We start from the raw sequence: 18,474 nt of genomic DNA on the forward strand, positions 1-18,474 counted from the left end.
AATGAATGCCTTTGTCATTTGTGACATAAGGGAATAGCACTGGGCCATTAACACTGTTGAACTGTGAAAATAATAGTCTCCATGACCAAGACTGCCTCCTATTTAACATAATTCTTATTTGATCATGTTTATTCTTATCTAGATAATAATCTTGGCTACCATGCTACAAATATGTTACAGACAGATATGTTGCTGAGAGCTTATTGTGTTCATACTGTAGATGTCGCGTGGGGTATTTTCCTCTAGTTGTACTGAGGTAGACCCAAGGCCATGGTCACAGAGGCCAGGAGTAGGGCTGCACTAGCCATGAGTACAGGCCCCCCTGACCGATACACCATACGACCATTCAAGGGCTGCACTGGTCGGAATGTCCCCGCCATGCTCTTACCGCTGTGGAACTGGAGGTCAGAGAATGCCTTCAGCTGGGAAGAAGCACAAACAACACACAAATGATTTTCAATCATTTGACTATGGCAGTATAGGCTCTGCAACACAATGCTGTATAGTCTGGAACTGTACATAAGTTGGTAGTTTTGGTGTTCTTTAGGTGTAGTTTATTTATTTTATCTTTATACAAATGTCAATGTTTATACAGTAGATACTGTAGATAGATTTCAAGAGGGATATTCAGTAGTCATGGCAGTACCACTGTATGAAACACAGGACAGATACAGTATGTAATAAAAGGAGAATTGATCAAGAGCACAGAAACCAAAATTCATGGTATCAGGGGCGTCACAACAAATTCTGGGCCCTGGGTACAAGGATTCACTGCGGGCCCCCCATGAATGTTAACTATTGGAAAAATAGCAGATATACAAGCTCACAGCGCGGCACCGAAATGTGTGCCAAGACACCTATGTTTCCATGTCAGCGATGCTCAAACCTTTTCATGTGAAGGACCCCCCATCTCAAAATATTTAGTTCCAGGGAGCCCCCAGAAGCAAACTTTGAATACATATATTCAAAGATTTGCGCACATTTTCACGACTTTTCAGTTACCTCCACCTTGGGCCCTGGTAACTCAGTCCCACTTTCCTACCCCATGTGACGCCCCTGCATGGTATTGCAATCTAACCTGTGTCTTGCTCAAGGGGATGGGCTTCTCAAACACCGTCCAAACGACGGCCTCGTTGCACCCTGGGGTGGTCAGGGAACCCTTGTAGCGGTAGTAGTTAGTCAGGCTTTGCTCAGATGGGATCAGCTGCTCCAGGGAGATTTGTGACAACGACACGTTGCTGCCTAAATACAAAGAAAGCCAAAAACATTTTTAGCCATTGTTATCCAGATAATCTTGTCATTCGCTGTACTGAATATCTACAGTTGCAAAAACGACTGACCTGTTGTTTTGATGGCTTTCAGGGCATTGATTATTGGCTCATATTTTCGGTTGGCGCTGCTGGACTCCTGAAAGCAGGAAAGTGACACATTTGAGTGATTGATTGATTTCTGAAGGGAATAAAAATATATATTTTAGAATTATAATGAATTCTTACACTGTATAATATATATTATTTACCTCATAGAAGAACCCAAGGACTGCAATTCCCTCTGGGTCTAATAGTGCTTTTGTAATGTCTGTGTAGTCATTTTTCATGTGCACAATATGCAGCTGCGGAGACAATCAACACAACATTACTAATGCTACCATTATTGCCAAGGTATCATCAAAGGCACCATAGGAATCTACAACAATACACAATAAAATCCTCAGTGATAATTTACGTACAGTATTGTGATGTAGCAATAACAGACGCAGAGGTGCAAGCATAAATTATATAAATCTGAAGGATTTGTTATTTTGTAACAATTTCATTTAATTTCATGTGTGTATGCGTTTGAGTGTGATTGTGCTTTGTGTGGAGGACCCGAGGTAGTGCGGAGCCCGGCGTGAAGTTGGTCGGATCAGCACCTGCTGATCCAACCCATGGATTGGACATATGGACATATATTGATGATGAGCCATCAGGGATCTCCGATTATGGACGTCACACAGGCAGACACTACATTGTCTGTTGTTCTCAAACTTTTGGTTCCATTTGTACACTGTCAAAGTTACAGGCTTGTAAGAGTCAATTTAGACCTCCATAAAGGAACCTAGAGAGTCCCTGAAATCCACTTTGAGAACCACTGGTCTAAAATGTGGTTTCTGGACAACCGACTTCACACCGGACACCTCAATACCTCGGGTCCTTGCGATAGGCACGCCAAGTTTGAAGTCAAGTGGGCAATCGGTTCTCGGGATGTGCGAGGGACAGATACGCACACCGCGGGATGGGGTCATTTAAAGTACGATTGTGGTTACTGGGTATTGTGTTGGAGCTGTAGAGCGGAACTATAAATCATAATCAAAGACACGTCATAACTAGATGGTGGTCATAAAAGTTGAAAGCAGGGCAAGTGGAAAGCATTACTACCCTATACCACAGGGGCTGCTGTGTGGATACAGTGCCCATGCTGCTGACGTGAGGCTGAATTTCCTGTAATTGTTTATTAACATCAATGATAGCCCAAAGATTCTGGGATCAGCTCTTGCATGGCATCAGAGAGATAAGTGGGCAGTTGTCTTCCTCATATTGCCTTGGACCTCAGCCCTCGTTCAGCCAACGTCAGAAAATGTCTGGCCAAAACTGACGGCAAGATCAGGTCAGAATACATTACATTACCAGATGCTGGGGCCAGGTCTTGATGACAACACCTCTACCCCATTGTTTTTACTACTACTCGGGAACGATGTAATTACAGTCGGTCAAGGCGGTTCTGGACAACCACTGATCTGATCAACATCACACCGGGCTCTGCAGTGCTCTCTCGCGGAAACTCGGTCAAACACACCGCGAGTTTGAGGTTGGTGTTATATCACACACAAAGATTTGTGTACTTTATTGTAGGAGTGTACAATTTGTGTGTTGTGTGCATGTATATCGGCCCCTTTGCGTATCCCGAGAAGCATCCGACCACACTCGTATCACTGAGGAAAACCTGAGGGAGTGTGAGGTCGATCTAGAGATCTGCAGCATTGTTCACAACAGTTTTCAACACAGGGGCTATATGCAGAGAGAGTGTTTATTTGCAAGAAATCTTCTTGAACTTTGGACATACTTGTAATATTTGCCCAGGTTAAACTAAGGCTATATTGGCTTTGATCTTATAATTTACCTCCATGGGGAACTGCTCCCCATCCACGGTGTGTTCAGAGCCAGGCCCTCCATCCACCCCCCAGTGCAAGTGGAACTGCACAGCCTTGTACTTCGTCCCCAGGTTTCCTGCTTCGATGGTGGCCAGGTGCGGAACTCCAACTTGTACTGGAAGTGGGAAGATCAGACATGAAATGATCAACCGCCCAGCGGATGTTGATGTATGTAGGTGTGTTTATTATAAACGTTCTCGTTTGAGTAGAAGCGTACCGGAGTGGCCATTGTTCTTGATGAGGCTTTTGAAGTTGTGCTGGTAGCTGCTGAACTTGAAAGGAACCAGACGCTCATCTCTTTCAGTCTTCCTGTGGATGATATTGATTGGGGACTGGGACCTTCCGCTACATTGCGAATTGGCATGGTCCCACTTGTCTGGTCCTAGAGAACAGCCAAGAGAATACCACATTCATCACTAGACTGGACTTTTCTGTTATCTTCTTAGCAGAGATTTGACCATTTCCTCACTATAGTTCTTGTTTGATAAACTTACCGTTGCATTCATGTTGACAGCTGAACTGGGACTGGTAGCACCAATCTAAAAGAGAAAGAGCAACACATATGTTGGGATATATCAATGAAGCTGTTTTCCATAAGTGCAATGGGTTAGGGCTAAAATGCAAAGCTATACTGATACACATACAGTATACAAATGCATGTGTGCACAAACAAACACACACACGCGCACACGCGCGCACGCACACACACACACACACACACACACACACACACACACACACACACACACACACACACACACACACACACACACACACAGGGAGGTGCTGGAGGCAAGAGAGAGCGAGAGACACAGCGAGAGCAAGAGAGAGAGAGAGAGAGAGAGAGAGAGAGAGTCTCCATTGAAGATTGACCTGCCAGTGCTGAGCTCAGAACAACACAAAACATTCAATATGTATCATTCTTAACCACTTTATTCTTCATAAAACGGACCTTAACTGTTTTTTGTGCGCTGTGAGCTTATATTCCCCCCAGAATGGGCCGATGCTGGGATTTATTGGTTAGCCCACTGCATTATTAGCACTTGCAGTAACCTCAACACGCCTCAGAATGTTGTAAGAATTGGAAGGATGTTTCTGGCCTAGCATATTTTCTGGCAAACTGCCAGACAGAGTTCAGTTGTATACTTATTAATTCTTCTCTGTTATCAATAGTTTATTTTTGAAAACAATGAATTGTTCAAGTATTTGTTTAAGTCAACGGTTATTCCCGGTCATACACGCACAGAATTGTCTTCTTATTGTCCAAGGGCACAAAGAAACACGAGTTTGAGCTTTTTTTGGGCTTTATTTTTCCGTGCTAGAATAAACACAGACCCCCATTCTCACATGTTTCTTTGAGGGGTTATTAATATTTCACAATGGGGTTGCATGTTCTACCACATACCTTGAGACAAATATCTACTGCAATCTCACAAATCAAATATTTATGAAAAACACTCCATGCCATTGAAAAAATATGGGGAGGGTCTCCCAGCTCTGTTATTAGAATTGTATGAGGAGGACTTCAAAGTCTCCTCCTCCCCGCCTGTGCAGGAAGCAGAGTGAATTGGATTTAAATGTATGGGTTCTTCGCCTCATTGCCAGGCCATTTCCTCCTGTACTAGCATGATAATGGCTATTGAAAATACACACATGAGCAGGGGGCATTCATTTGGGTGGGATCAGATTCATTATATTGTTCTCAATTAATAAACAGAAACACATTTTTGAATTTCTTCCAGTAACCAGCATGTATGGTATGGGGCTGTATCAGCAGGTGATAGCTCACAAACAGCGAGGAGACACAAAATAAATCTCACTAACATTTCAATATACTGTTTAGAGAAATGAAACTGATTTGTTCATCTGTACAATTTGATTTTACTCTTTTTTCAATTTCACCACCTGCCTGGAAACCATAACAGGAGATGATCTTATTTAATGACCTTGCAGATGAGATTCACATTAGATTTGTTTTGTGTGTTGTTTGTTTTTATGAAATGTATCCCTATAACCCAGTGGTTCCCAAACGTTTTAGCTTGAGACCCAAAAGAGAAATTAGACATTTGCCGGGGACTCAAACTAGTGAAAATATTTTCACCACTCTTGAATTAGGTATTACAATATTCTATTTATGGAATTTCGTAGATGCGTTTGTTTGTTTGAAAATGTTAATGGGTCGCGAGTCTCGCGACTCTCTTGGGAAACAGTGCTTAACCTATAGTACTTTAATGAAAGTCAATAAAGCAAGTCAATCTCCATTCTTCAGTCTAACGTTATAATTAATTAATTCCTTGCCTCGCCACCATACGCTTTGATCTTTTGTCAAAACGGAGTCGATTAGTATCGGGAACAATGGCTTTCAATTGCTACTCAACACGCTCTCAAGGGAATAAAGTTGGAGCAGTGGCGAAATAGGAAACTGTCAAAAAGAAACAAAAGGCAATGAAAGAAAAATAAATAGGTTTGTCTGCGCGTGACGTGAGAGAATGGGGATACTGAGCTGTGATAAACAAAGACATGGAGTGAGATCTTGAAGATTGTGTGTGCGTGCGGTCTGGCTCTCAGACAAACTGTTGGCTACACAGTGGCAGAGCTCACGTTGCGCGGCAATGCGCGCATAACATAAGCTGTCAATCCATCCTCTTGCAGCCAGTCTGTCATAACACAGAATTTGGCATCATCATCATATTAATAACGGTTTGTGGTGGATGCAAATGCATTGTAAGCAGATGTAATCAATTCAGTATGTAATCAGTTGTTTAAATTATATGCCTAATAATGAGATAAATAAAATAAAAAATAAAATAAAACTATTCGGCGTGTGGATCTCGTGGGCGCAACGGCAACATTTCTCAGTTCTCACAATATGGTAAATGTCAATCCCCACCCATGACAGATCATCAGCAGGACAGCCTGGACTCCCTTTCTCAATACAGACCCCTGCTGTCCCAAATCCCAATAGTAAATTATCTAATCTTCTTCTGATACCCCGGGGCCGGCACGTATATGGATGGTATGACGGCAAGACAGAAATAGCCGGTGTAGCTTAAAAAGTAGGGGTGTGTCTCTGTGTGAATGAAATTCATGTAATTTATATTCATTAACTGACTACATTTAAAAGTATTTTTATCCAACCCTATATGCCTATTGATGCTGCCTGCTACATTTAAACATGCACCTGTTACATTTACCATTTCACCAAACGTATGGGCTTTGCACTGAAACGTCGACTATCCTTGTCTTTTGAACTGTATGCCTACTAGTAAGCCCTCCACTAGGCTACAAGTGAAGTTACACTTTCAGAGAGATATAACCAAGTGGACGTTAACGGGTCCATTTGGTTACATTTCTACAATGCGTCGATGCATGTATATAGGCCTATATTTATAAACCTGAAATGGGACAATTTGTACTGAGTAGCCTACTTTTACTTTCGGTACTTTAAGTACATTTTGATGCCAATACTTTCGTACTTTTACTCAATATGTGGCCTGTAGGCCTATACGTTTGAATTCCGGACTTATTTCTATATTGCAGGATTGATACTTGTAAAACATTTGAGTACTTTTTCCACCACTGCGATTGAGTATTTATTACTGTGTGTCGCAAACTGCCTTTCCAAGCGCTGCTCCTTTCTTCATGCTTGGTGCGTCTCTCTGCGGCAGTACGCAGTAGGCTACACAGTGCGCACGACTCCCTCATTGGCTGATGGTGGCATGGTGCATATAACAGGTGCACGGAAAAGAATGAATGGAGCCGTGTTGCATTAACAGAGGTATATGACACTCTACAAAAACCCTCTGCAATCTGACTCACCTTTTTTGTAATTACTATTATATGAAAGCCTATTACTGGACAGATTGAAGTTATCTTTCTTCTAGCTGACGCGTCTTTCGTAGTTTGTCTTGTTGACATGATGATGATATTCATATTATGATGTCCTTGAAGAGCGGAATCACCGGTCAGTAAAAGGTGAAGGCATTGGCGATGATGTGAATGACGCTGGTTGACGAACGCGCGGACGGTGTCAAATGTGCGTGATGGACAAGGCAGGTGCGTTGTTGGGTAATGGGTAGCTTCTTTACGCGTGTGTTTTGGGGAGCTATTTTAAGCGCATCACCTTCACGAAGGAAATTATTTGCCTGCATATGCCCTGGGCAGATTCACAATATTAATTAGCCTACTTCTTTTGTGTGTAATTGTTATTTTTTTCGACGTTCCGACGTTTTTGATGACACTTTGAAAGCTGTAACTTTTTCGTTGAGATAATAATTAGTATCCTATAATTGACACTGTTCTTCTACAGTTTGGGGCGGCAACTGAGAAAATGAATCAAATCTGTGCATTTTAGATTTCAAATGCCTACAGATAATTCCACAGCACATGGTTTACAAGTAAGTAGCCTACACAATAAAAAAAATCCACAACATTGACAAAGTTAGGCAATACATTGTTGATTGTTTAATCAATATAGACTACTGTGTCGATTCTTCCGATTCGGTTCTAGCATATTTAACAATTACCCATAACAATAATATTTTATGGAAGTAGCTACTCACCACCTGATCCTGTGCAGATCGTGAAAAGGGATGCCAGGATAAAGGATAACACAGTAAGATGCTGCATTCTGGACCGTCTCCTACTCGACCATGGGAGGGCAACACAATGACTTGTTTTTTGTGATCGCATTCTTCCAGGGGGTCTTATATTTATCTATCACCACTGTCGACAGGAAACGTGGTGGCCCCTCCCCTGTGGGCATTAATCTACCTGTGATACACATCTCCATTGATATTATGAGGTATGATGAGATTGCTCCTAAATACTGTATGCTAATTTCATCAAGTCCTTTTATGACATGCAAGAGTCATTTTTTTTTACAGTGACAAATGTGTCTATATCTACATGAATAAATGAAATTAATCCTCATTGGGCTGTGTGAAATGTGAATGTATAGCAAATTAAAGCAAATGGTGCTTTTTTCACATTTCAGAGTATAATTTGTGTGTGGCTGACTTCAGAACCAGGTAGCCCAGTAGCCTACCCATGATCAGTGGTGGTAGTGGTGGCCACTAAAGGATTGGGTATTGAGAATGAGAGATATCTGGCAGCGGTTGGTGTCCATGTGGTATAGTTGCCTCTTCAAAGAAAGGATTGTTGATAGATTCATCATTCACCCTCCTTCTCGAACCATCAACTTGCTGTCCACTTTGTCCAGTAGGCTATAGACTAGAGCACACCTGGGAGAGTATCAATATAAAATTCATATTTTTCAACCTAGCAACTCACTGTAGCAAGACTACATGCTCTGTAAAAGTTTAGAAAAATCGCTTCTGTCCCATTTTCAAAACCTCTCAGGGTTTATTTTTACCGGTTGAATCCAAGGATTTTCTTGAATTATTGATCATTTGAGTGAAGGACACTTGGAAGAGCCCTCATACAAACACGAATCAAGTTGCATTGGACTTTTGAGGTCAAAAACCTATCCAGTAAATTGATTTGCAGAAATTGTAGCACAACAGTGTCACTCACCAGTCGTGACTTGACAATCTAATATATTGGCCCATTATGCAACATTCTACTTTTTACTCTTTCCTGCAGCAGGCATGGGAAAGCTGTGTTTATTAGTAAGGGAGGAACTTTAATCATCAGACCTGTCAGGAATGAGACAAAAAAGGTATTTGGTTATTAATTCCATAAACTCCTCTCTCCTACTACTACAGCATAGATGTTTTATTGAACGTCTTGTCAACATTATGTAACAAAAACACATAGGAAGATCAAGAATTAAGATCAGTGTGAAATCCCCCCACCCCACCACCATATTCTTTGACAGGTTAGTCTTTTTGTGCTCTTCTCTGAAATTGTGAATAAAGTGATTATGTCATATAATCAAGTGGTTCTCAAAGTGGGGTCTGGGGACCCCCAGGGGTCCTTGAGGGGGTTGCAGGGAGTCCACAGCTAAATGGCTGATAGTTGGGAACCAAATACAGACCTGTTAACTCAGTGTGTGCAATGTACACAGAGTTAAATTAATACTGAGGATTTTACAGCATAGATTGGGGTCAAGAGATATTATATCGAATGGGGGTCTGTGGCCTGATTCATATCAAACTGGGGGTCCTTGAAATGAAAACATTTGAGATCACTGAAAAGTATGCATTGTTCTCTTGATATGAAGTTGAGCAACACAACAGGATCCTGTCTGCCTGAGTTTAGAATGGTGAAATAACACCATCTAGTGGACATCTGGAAAGAAACCAATGATAATTAATTCAAGGTACATACAAGTAGCGCAGCAGCAAATTCATGATATAATCTTTATTTCAACCCATGGGATTTAACTTTTACAGTGCATTTCTTTACAAGTTATTCACTAAGTGACAGGTTTTAGCCACTAGTACAGGTCAGATAAGTATGTATATTACATTTCTGGGTTCCTCTTAAAAGATCGACTTCATGAACACCGTGTGAAAGACCCCAAATATTAGGTAATGGATAACCATACAGGTTAACTAATTCAGTGACAATATCTGATCATCCATTGGAAACATTAGCCTCTTTATCAAACAGAACAGTTCCTGTTGATGTTTAGTCATCCATGTGTTATTAAGCAGCTAGTATATCTGTACCATTAAACATACAAAGACATGTCCAATTAGAAACCTGCTGCCATTTATATGAAAATAAAAGGCTTAAAAAAAAGAAAACAAGAAATAAATATGGCACTATTGTCTCAAGGAACAACCATTAGACACAAACACAGATCTTTCGCAATAGAACAATTTATAGGGACCATGGCCTAACTCCTCTAAGGAGGAAAATAAACATATTCCAAGTTATTTTGTTCAGTCCTTTCCCAGGAGTGGTTCCTTTTAGGTACCATTACTGCCAGTCACTTAGTTATGCAGGATTGTACATGGACGTAACGTCACTAATTTCTCAAACATTCTCTCTGAAAAGCAATGATATTAGATACCGTCATAGAACACAGTACTTTAATCAATCCTCATTTCAAGTCAGAGGATGATGCACATACCTGGTAACCTGGCAACGACGTTCCTGGTTCTATAATGCCGTGTTGCTTCATCTCTTCTAATTCCATAGCACATCGGCGGCATACCTGACAAGCGTTCAACTTTTATCAGCCTCTGTCTCATACAGATGCCTCGAGAAATGTCTTATGCTGCAACAATGTTACACTAGGGTTGGGGGCGGGGGGAGACAAAGCATTGTTAAAGACAGAACCACGTTGACTGTGTATAACTTTGAAAACACATCGCAGTAATGGACAAGTAAGACAACCCACCGAATGCACATAAACAAAACACCACTCGTTCCAGTTACCCATCACAACATTACATTCAGGCTCCAAGAAAGAGATGCAACAGCAAAGTAAACAGCAGATTTATCCCTTTTGCTCAAGTTTGGTCTCAGATTCTTTCAAACACACAATAGCTTGTAGTGCACAAAATAAGAATACAAAATTAGACTTTTAAATACTGTAGCAGCAACTTGTTTCTCTTAAAGTTGAAAGCCTCCAGTCGACCAGTGAAAAGGCTTCAGATTCCCCAACATGTGGGAGGGTGGCAGATTGTCCTCTGGTGTGTGTGTGAGAGAGAGAGAGAGAGACAGACAGTGTCTATTTTAAGGGATGTATGTGTGTGTTTCGTAGGAAAGTTAAGTGACGTAGTAGTGATGTAGTCCACTCTCTGTGGGGTTGGTGGGTGCATGAAGGTGGTGTCTAGGACAGGGCACCAACTGGAGGACAAAAGCCCCAGGGATCGAGGGGGTTGCGGGGGAGCAGCAGGACGCTGCAGCACCCCAGGCTGAAAACGTCTTTGACTGTAAAGGTGGGGTTCATCGAGTGAGAAAGACCTCCCCTTGCAGCCACAACTTCACCTTAAGTCTCTCAGTCTACTGACACTCCCCCTTGCTCCTGTCCTTGGCCAACCAGTCCGTGTGTCCGTGTCTCAGTGCATCGTTCAGTCCTGAATCGGGCCTCTCAAACAGTAACTGTTGCTTCCTTCATCTTCAGCCACAGCCAACAACACAGCAGCTTTCAGGAGTCGTGGGGGAGGAGAGGGGAGGTGCGGGAAGGGGTTGAGGGGATTTTGGTGTCGGGCTCTCGGCTCATCTGTCCGAAGCATCAGGACATCAGGCTTTCCGTCGGAGGACCTGGACTGAGCAGAGGTTGCTCACCGTGCTACAAGGCAGCTCTCTCAGCTGGAGGCCGTGGCGATTGGCTTCTTGAGCTGCTGGCTGCGGATCTCACGCGTGCGGCACTCCAGCAGCAGGTCATGGCAGGTGTTGCACACCAGCACCTCATCGTACAGCTGCTGGTCCGGGATGGGCAGCTTCAGGTGACAGCAGTCTTTACAGAACACGTTGCCACAGTTCCTGTTTAGTAAATAAAGTGCAAGTGTTTAGGTTTTGGTGTGGTAAATTCTTTCTTCAAGTTAGTACTTTAGGCCAGAGGTGGGCAACCGTGTCTTTTTGATTGACAGATGGTCAGATTGGGCTATTGAGTCGATCAAAAATAGCCATTCACACTGTACGACAAAAACAATCACATTCAGGCTTGGTGGTATGAATGTGAAACCTATACGGAGGTTGGGGTGTGTAATCTGTTAAGTGCTGTACAACTGCTTTCAAACGACTTCCAAAGAGACAAGATGAGAGAAAAGTATTTAGAATGAGTTCGGTAAGAGACCCCAATACAGAAGACAACAGCAAAATGGGAAGATATAATGTGTTCATATATAGACCATTTTCCTGAGCGCTCCCCTGTAGAGAGCGCCGATGCCATTGCCGCGTTGTAAACAACAGCCAGTGGCGGTCTATAGACACTCGCATAGCCGGATAACCGCGGTAGATTTGAACCCCTAGACTCCGCGGTGGTGGGCATATACTTAACTACTGCACCACCCGAGCCCCCCACACACACACACACACACACACACACACACACACACACACACACACACACACACACACACACACACACACACACACACACACACACACACACACACACACACACACACACACACTCTTAAAGCTTGATTAACATCCTACACTCATCCTTGTCGCAATGATGTGCAGTCTTGTCCGGTGTTTATTATGTTTTCTCAGATCTGAGTGTAAACCTTGTACAGGACTCACCTGCAGTGATGACGTCTCTTTGCCATCCAGAACTCACTATCACAGTTGAAACAATGCGAGGCCATGTGGTCGGGCACCCACCTTGTCACCTGTGCACGCGCACACGCGCACGCACACACACACACACACACACACACACACACACACACACACACACACACACACACACACACACACACACACACACACACACACGCGCATTAAACAGTGTGCGGTGCTAGGATTCCAGTCAGGACGGTGAGCTGTGACGCTTTACAACAGTGGTTCTCAACCTGTGGGTCGGGACCCCCAGGTGGGTCCCCAAATTATTTTGGGGGGTCCCCAGAACATAATGTGCAACATTGTTTTCTCACTCAAATGTAAACAAACCAACATGAAGTTTAAGTGCATAAAGGGTATCTGCACATTTCTAAAACATAAAGTGACAATTTAAGGAATTTTTAATACCTCTAAAATGACAAATTAAACATTGACCAAAATTTGTCAAATATTAGAGGCAGAAATTGTGAAAATGGCCGATCTACATGGACGCAAAGCGAGGCGTTGTGAGCACGTAGATCTGCTATTTTCACAATAGAACAAAATGTAATGCCTCAACTCGTAGTGCTCGTCAGGGTGGGAGGGGTCCCCAGTTCAAATATGATTATTTTGGGGGTCGCGGCCTGAAGATTGAGAACCACTGCTTTACGAGAGCCATCATGGAAGCTGTGAAGGATTCCTACCTCCATGTCCTTACGCTCCACCCTGTCCCAGCTCCCCTCAGAGAAACGATCCTCACTGTGCGTGGACAGGGAGTCCTCCTCATTGCTGTTGTCCGACTCCCTCAGACATGTCTGGAACACAGAGACAGAGATGAAGGTCAAGCAGGGAGACGGGATGAGAGAGATTGAGGCAAGATTGTCAAGGATTATCAAGAGGTTATATGACTCACAGCAGCCAGTATGCGAGAAGACATCTTATCTAGCATTTAGCTGCCATTTAAGACACCGAAACTCAGTGTCAACAAAGACGGAAAAGACAGAGACAGCGCGACACTCACAATGTCATCCTCGTAGTCGACGTCTGGCTCGGAGGGAGGGGTTCCATACTGCCGCTGGTTCTCCAGCCTCATCTGCAGCTGCCGCACCTGCTGCCGCAGCACCTCCACCTCCTGCTTGTAGCCCGCCTCGATCTGCCGTAGCCGCTGCTGCACCGCGTCCATGGGCACCGGCAGCCCGTCATCGTCCAGGTAGGCGGGAGCCTGCGGCGGCGGAGGAGAGATGGAGGAGGGCGAGGAGTAGGAGAGGTAGGATGCTGCTGCTGGCAGCAGCTGCTGGTGGCCGGCCAACAAGGAGTAGCCGCTGGAGGCGGTGGGTCCGCAGAGGGCGTTGTAGCCCACGCTCTTGACCGCAGACAACCACGCAGAGTGCACAGTGGGGCTGCTGGGCCTGCGTAGGTCCTCCTTACGACAGCACTGTTGACTGCTGTTGGGGATGGCCAGGGCCTGGGCACGGAGCAGCTTGCTGGCCAGACGGCGGCTTTGGCAGGTGGCGGGCTGTAGGGCGCGGCAGAGGCCCGAGTGGCTGGCGCTGTTGCAGGCAGATTGGACCAAGCCCTGGACGCTCTCCCAGTTGGAGCTCAGCAGGGACAAATCAGTGAGCTGGCTCTGGGAGATCAGATGGCGCGCCGCTGCTGCTGCTGTCTGAGTGCAGTCAACAGAGGGCGCTGCCACTGCCACTGCAAGTTTCTCAGGCTCCCACTCTCTGCCCTTCACAGCATCTGGTTTCATATCTTCTCTCTCCTTCTGTGGTGGAGTACAGGGTTCAGGATTTTCCATGATCTCTATGTCCTGGGACTCTGTCAGGCTCTGACCTTTCCTCCTACCGATAGGCGGAGCCAGGTGGAGCTCTTCCTCCTCTGTGAGTGTCTCTGTTGATTCCTCCATGGGGAGCAGCGGGGTCAGTTGCTTGAGAGCAAGCAGCTCTGCAGATGCGGGGAGACCGTTTGCCGGAACATTGGCGTGGCCATTCAGGAGTCTACTCTGACTGGCTGCGGGTGGAGTGCTGTTGCATGGGAGAGGTAAGCATGCCTCTGACTGATGTGTGGGCGTGGCAGCAGCCTCCACAGTGCTGGAGGGGCTCTCAGTCTCCTGCAGAATGGGAGGTGGTGGGAGTGTAGGGCTGGTGATCTGAGGCAAGGCCTGATGGAGGATAGGCATGGGGAAGGGGAGAGGGATGGCAAGGTCCTTATTCAGTGGGACAGGGGGAAGGGGCAGGGATGGTAAGGGCTGTGTGGTGAGGCATCTCTCCTCTCTCAACTCAAACTCTGTGCACGTGGCGGGGCTATGAATTACAGGTTCCACCTCGGAGTCTTCGCTGTCCGATCCGGTATCGGGGCTTAGACCCCTCTCAGGTCTGTTAGGAGAAGCTCCTCCCATGACAGCCGCGGGCTCCAAGGCAGGATGACCCTCCTGGCAGTGCTTGTTGAGGTTGGGGTCGCTGGACGTACGTGTGAGGTGCACCCCGTTCTCACAAGCCGACAGCAGGTTGTCCATGGAGCGAGTCTTAGGAAGTCTGGATGTTAGAAAGACACAAGGCAGATTCATTACTGTCTTCTGTGAATGCAATGGTGTAATCTTGAATTCACTCCACTAGAGGGCAGTATGGATTTTAGCAACACAAATACAGACTCGGTAATCCCCATTGGATTAAAGAAAATGTCTGCTTTGTCGCAGCCTGACGTTTAGAAAGAGATGTCTAGACAGTAAGTAAATAAATGTAGTGGCACATAAACATACCTGTCTAGGGAACGGGAGGTGAGTTCGTCTCCTGCAGTGCCGGGGGAGAGGTAGAGCTCCATGGCGTCGTCTATGGCTGTGCACGGAGAGGAGGTGGGCAGGTAGACAGCTGTCCATAGCTGTAATGCCCGTGTGTGGCACACTGGCTGCAGCACCTGGCACAACAACAGGAGGATGGCCCATGCTTTTGTCAGTATGAAGCCTGATTTATAAGTAGTCACACGCTCCCTGGTGTCACACACTGAAAATATCAGATCTTTAAGCCAGCAATACATCACATTGCGAAGCATTGTGAGCTAGTAGATGATATTTACACAGTTTATAAGTTAGTATACATCAGAAATAATCCTATTGTTCTCAAAAGGACATGGTGGCAATGACGCTTCAACACTGCATGTGCAAGACACAGAGAATCAGTCTTAACTTAACCTTTATTATTTGGGGCATTATATCCTTTTTTATTCAGATAGGAGAGTGCAGAGAGCGGGGGGAGACACTAGAAATGATGATGGGACCTTGCAACTCACACGGAACCTGTGGTCAGTGCACTAGCACAGTGCTTCTCAATCCAGGGACTTTGTGGGTTCCTTTATGGGGGTCTAAATTGACCCATACAAGTCTGTAACTCTTAACAGTATACAAATGGAACCAAATGGACCCGTCCGTTAGTTATGGTCCATTTGGTTCAGAGTTAAGGGGAGACCTTGAAAAGTAAAAGTTTGAGAAACACTGCACTAGGGGTTGAGCTACCAGGTACACCTAACCTAATAACACGCACAAGCACAAGATCACCATTATGAGGTGATCATGTGCTTGTTTTGGGATTAGACTTAAAAACAGAGTTTTGTCTATGTCTACTTCATCACCCTTAAATTCCACCTTTGGGTGCTGAATGCTGAAACGCAAATTTGTTCAAGCTATGTCGGTAGAGAAAATGACAACTGATGGACACACAAGAGCCAACCATAATATAAACAGTAACTAAAGGGCCACTATTATAACGGTAACTTCATTGTTCATAATTGCATTTGTTATAGTTGTGGTGTAAACACTGGCGTCCAACTGACTTTTTTTCGAGATGTTTTAGAAACTATATTGTAGTTATAGTCATAGTGCTCTCAACGGTAAAAAAATAAAAAAATAAATGAATACCATGTCATGACTGGGGATGTAGAGAAAGTTCTGGAAGTTCTTGTTCCCCATACGGAGCAGGGACCAGACAGAACAGGTGCGCTTGTAGATGTTCCGCGACTCCCTCTCCCGAGCGTTGTTACACAGGAATGTGCCATAAAGGCACGAGTATGTGTGCTGCACCAATTTAACCTGTACCAAAAAGTAAGATATAACGGAGTCAGGCTTTTACAAAGGCATTCTGTCAATTCAATTCAATTAAATAAAAGTGGCATTATTGGCATGGGAAACGTATGTTTACATTACCAAAGCAAGTGTCACCAAACAAACAAATGTCACCAAACAATAAACCAATGTATAGTTAAGGAACAGGTTAAAGTGACCAGAGTGTGTCTGGTCACTTTCCTTTAGCTAATTATGAAATGTAAATGCTCTTTTTTAATTGTTATTATTAGTGTCTATTGTACTAATTATGCATTGTTTGGGGGTTTCCTTTGGATGCATAGAATGGATTCATGCATTGTGTCATTCTGTTTCACTGCTTATGATGTATGCCTCATTAGATTAGATACAGCTGAATTTACACAAAGACGCACACAACAACTATTAAGAGATAGTGCAGGTTGTGTGGGTTTGCCACCTACCAGGAAGGCCTCGTTGAACTCAAAGAGACAGGGGAACTGTTTGAGCAACTGGTGGACACAGTCCAGCCACTGCAGGAAGACGGGACACTGCTCACTCACGTCGTCTGCGTTTTCCTGGTGGCCACAACGATCCCCAAACTTATGGCCAAAGTCCAGCCACTCCGTCTCCACTAGCACCTGGAAACCCTGTGTATGGGGGCAGTTCATGTTAGAGAAAATGCATTACAATGCATGGGGTATGCATGAAAGCTAAACCTACATGACCACATTCTCCCAATGAGACAACAAACTGCATCTGAGACAATGAGCAACATGAGACATGTGGGATGAAGACAGTATATCTAGAGCACTGCATTTCAGACCTCTAATGTCCTGTAGAAAGGGTCCAACAGGATCTTGGCCAGAGCAACAATCTGGGGGGTGCGGTCCCACCCGTCCGAACAGTGCACCAAGACTGGACGTCCATCCCTCTCCACCGCCGAGCAGACCAGAGTGGCTGCTTTTAGCATGACAGACAGGTGCTGCAGCCAGCGGGTGCTCTCAAGTGCCGAAAGCCAGCTACAGAACAGAAGAGAAGAGGAAACAAACAACATGAACTCAACAAATCTAGTCAAAAACTGAGGCATTATCAGAGATGAGTAGTAACATGGTACAGTTATTAAGCTACATTTAGTTAAGTCCTTTTGGAGATTATATTATAGATATTGTACTAAGAGAGAGTAGTTTTAACGCAATATACTTTTTACTTTTACTTCAGAATAATTTGTACGAAGAAACGCAGAAAAAGATTTTCAGCTAAGGGGTCCAGCAACTCCAATTTACTTCAACATGCTTTTTTGATAGCATTAAAGTTATATATATATATATATATATATATATATATATATATCTTTTTATTTTTTTATTTATACAACCATCACTGCACGTGCATGTCCATCAAAATTAATCTAACAATAAAAATAAATATTGTGAGCCCTACTTAAAACAGTGACAGTTAAAAGACAGAACTCCCAGAACCCGGGGACAGCAGTGGCTCAGGAGGTAGAGCAGCTTCGCGGGAATCGGAATGTTTCCTTTTCTATCCTTGCTCCCCTGAGTTAGTTTCTTTTTTAAAACCTTCATCTTTTATAACATTAGAATTATAGTTACCGCTTTTTGATTGTCTTTTACTGTGACTCTTTTTTATTATCTTTTACTGTAGTGTGTGTATTTACCTATCGTCTCATCTGTATTGTCCTGAGCAAAATGTATTTCTCAGGGCTGAAAGTGACGAATATTGAGACCAATGTTTGTAGAAATATTGGCAATTTGCAAATGGGAAATATACATTAACATATTTGGGAAATAAACAGCTCATTTATATATCTGAGTTATAGTTATACTGTATTATGTATTAAACATGAAATCATCCATAACCTTTAAGTTTAAGTCATTGTTTAATTTGATATCTGTCCTGCCCTGGCATTTGGACTTTGCTTCCTTAAAATCACACCTGTGTGAACTGAGCGGTGGAGGCTGCGTGTGTGTGTGTGTGTGTGTGTGTGTGTGTGTGTGTGTGTGTGTGT

At 44.0% G+C, this 18,474-nt stretch overlaps 2 protein-coding genes across 3 annotated transcripts in view; both read right to left on the minus strand.

Annotated features, from left to right (window-relative positions):
- Positions 1-242: 242 nt before the first annotated feature.
- On the minus strand, positions 243-10,298 carry ca4a (carbonic anhydrase IV a; the record flags this gene model as incomplete). Its single annotated transcript, XM_080749364.1, has 8 exons — positions 243-422; positions 1,079-1,242; positions 1,341-1,407; positions 1,520-1,612; positions 3,160-3,305; positions 3,408-3,572; positions 3,685-3,729; positions 10,241-10,298. The coding sequence occupies 8 exons, from the start codon at positions 10,296-10,298 to the stop codon at positions 243-245; spliced, it is 918 nt and encodes a 305-aa protein (XP_080605490.1).
- mtmr4 (myotubularin related protein 4) overlaps positions 9,533-18,474 on the minus strand; it is a 67,553-nt gene continuing 58,611 nt past the window's right edge. For both annotated transcript variants that reach the window (XM_080748587.1, XM_080748586.1), the window contains exons 12-19: positions 17,272-17,467; positions 16,910-17,095; positions 16,287-16,457; positions 15,135-15,289; positions 13,398-14,910; positions 13,081-13,191; positions 12,359-12,447; positions 9,533-11,593 (exon numbers count right to left, since the gene is read on the minus strand). In XM_080748587.1, the coding sequence (XP_080604713.1) occupies positions 11,416-11,593; positions 12,359-12,447; positions 13,081-13,191; positions 13,398-14,910; positions 15,135-15,289; positions 16,287-16,457; positions 16,910-17,095; positions 17,272-17,467 (2,599 nt within the window). In that variant the 3' untranslated portion in view covers positions 9,533-11,415. The remainder of the gene's footprint in view (positions 11,594-12,358; positions 12,448-13,080; positions 13,192-13,397; positions 14,911-15,134; positions 15,290-16,286; positions 16,458-16,909; positions 17,096-17,271; positions 17,468-18,474) is intronic.

The sequence above is a fragment of the Nannobrachium achirus genome (assembly GCF_963921795.1).
Source record: "Nannobrachium achirus genome assembly, chromosome: 19".
In the NCBI taxonomy this organism is placed as follows: domain Eukaryota; kingdom Metazoa; phylum Chordata; class Actinopteri; order Myctophiformes; family Myctophidae; genus Nannobrachium; species Nannobrachium achirus.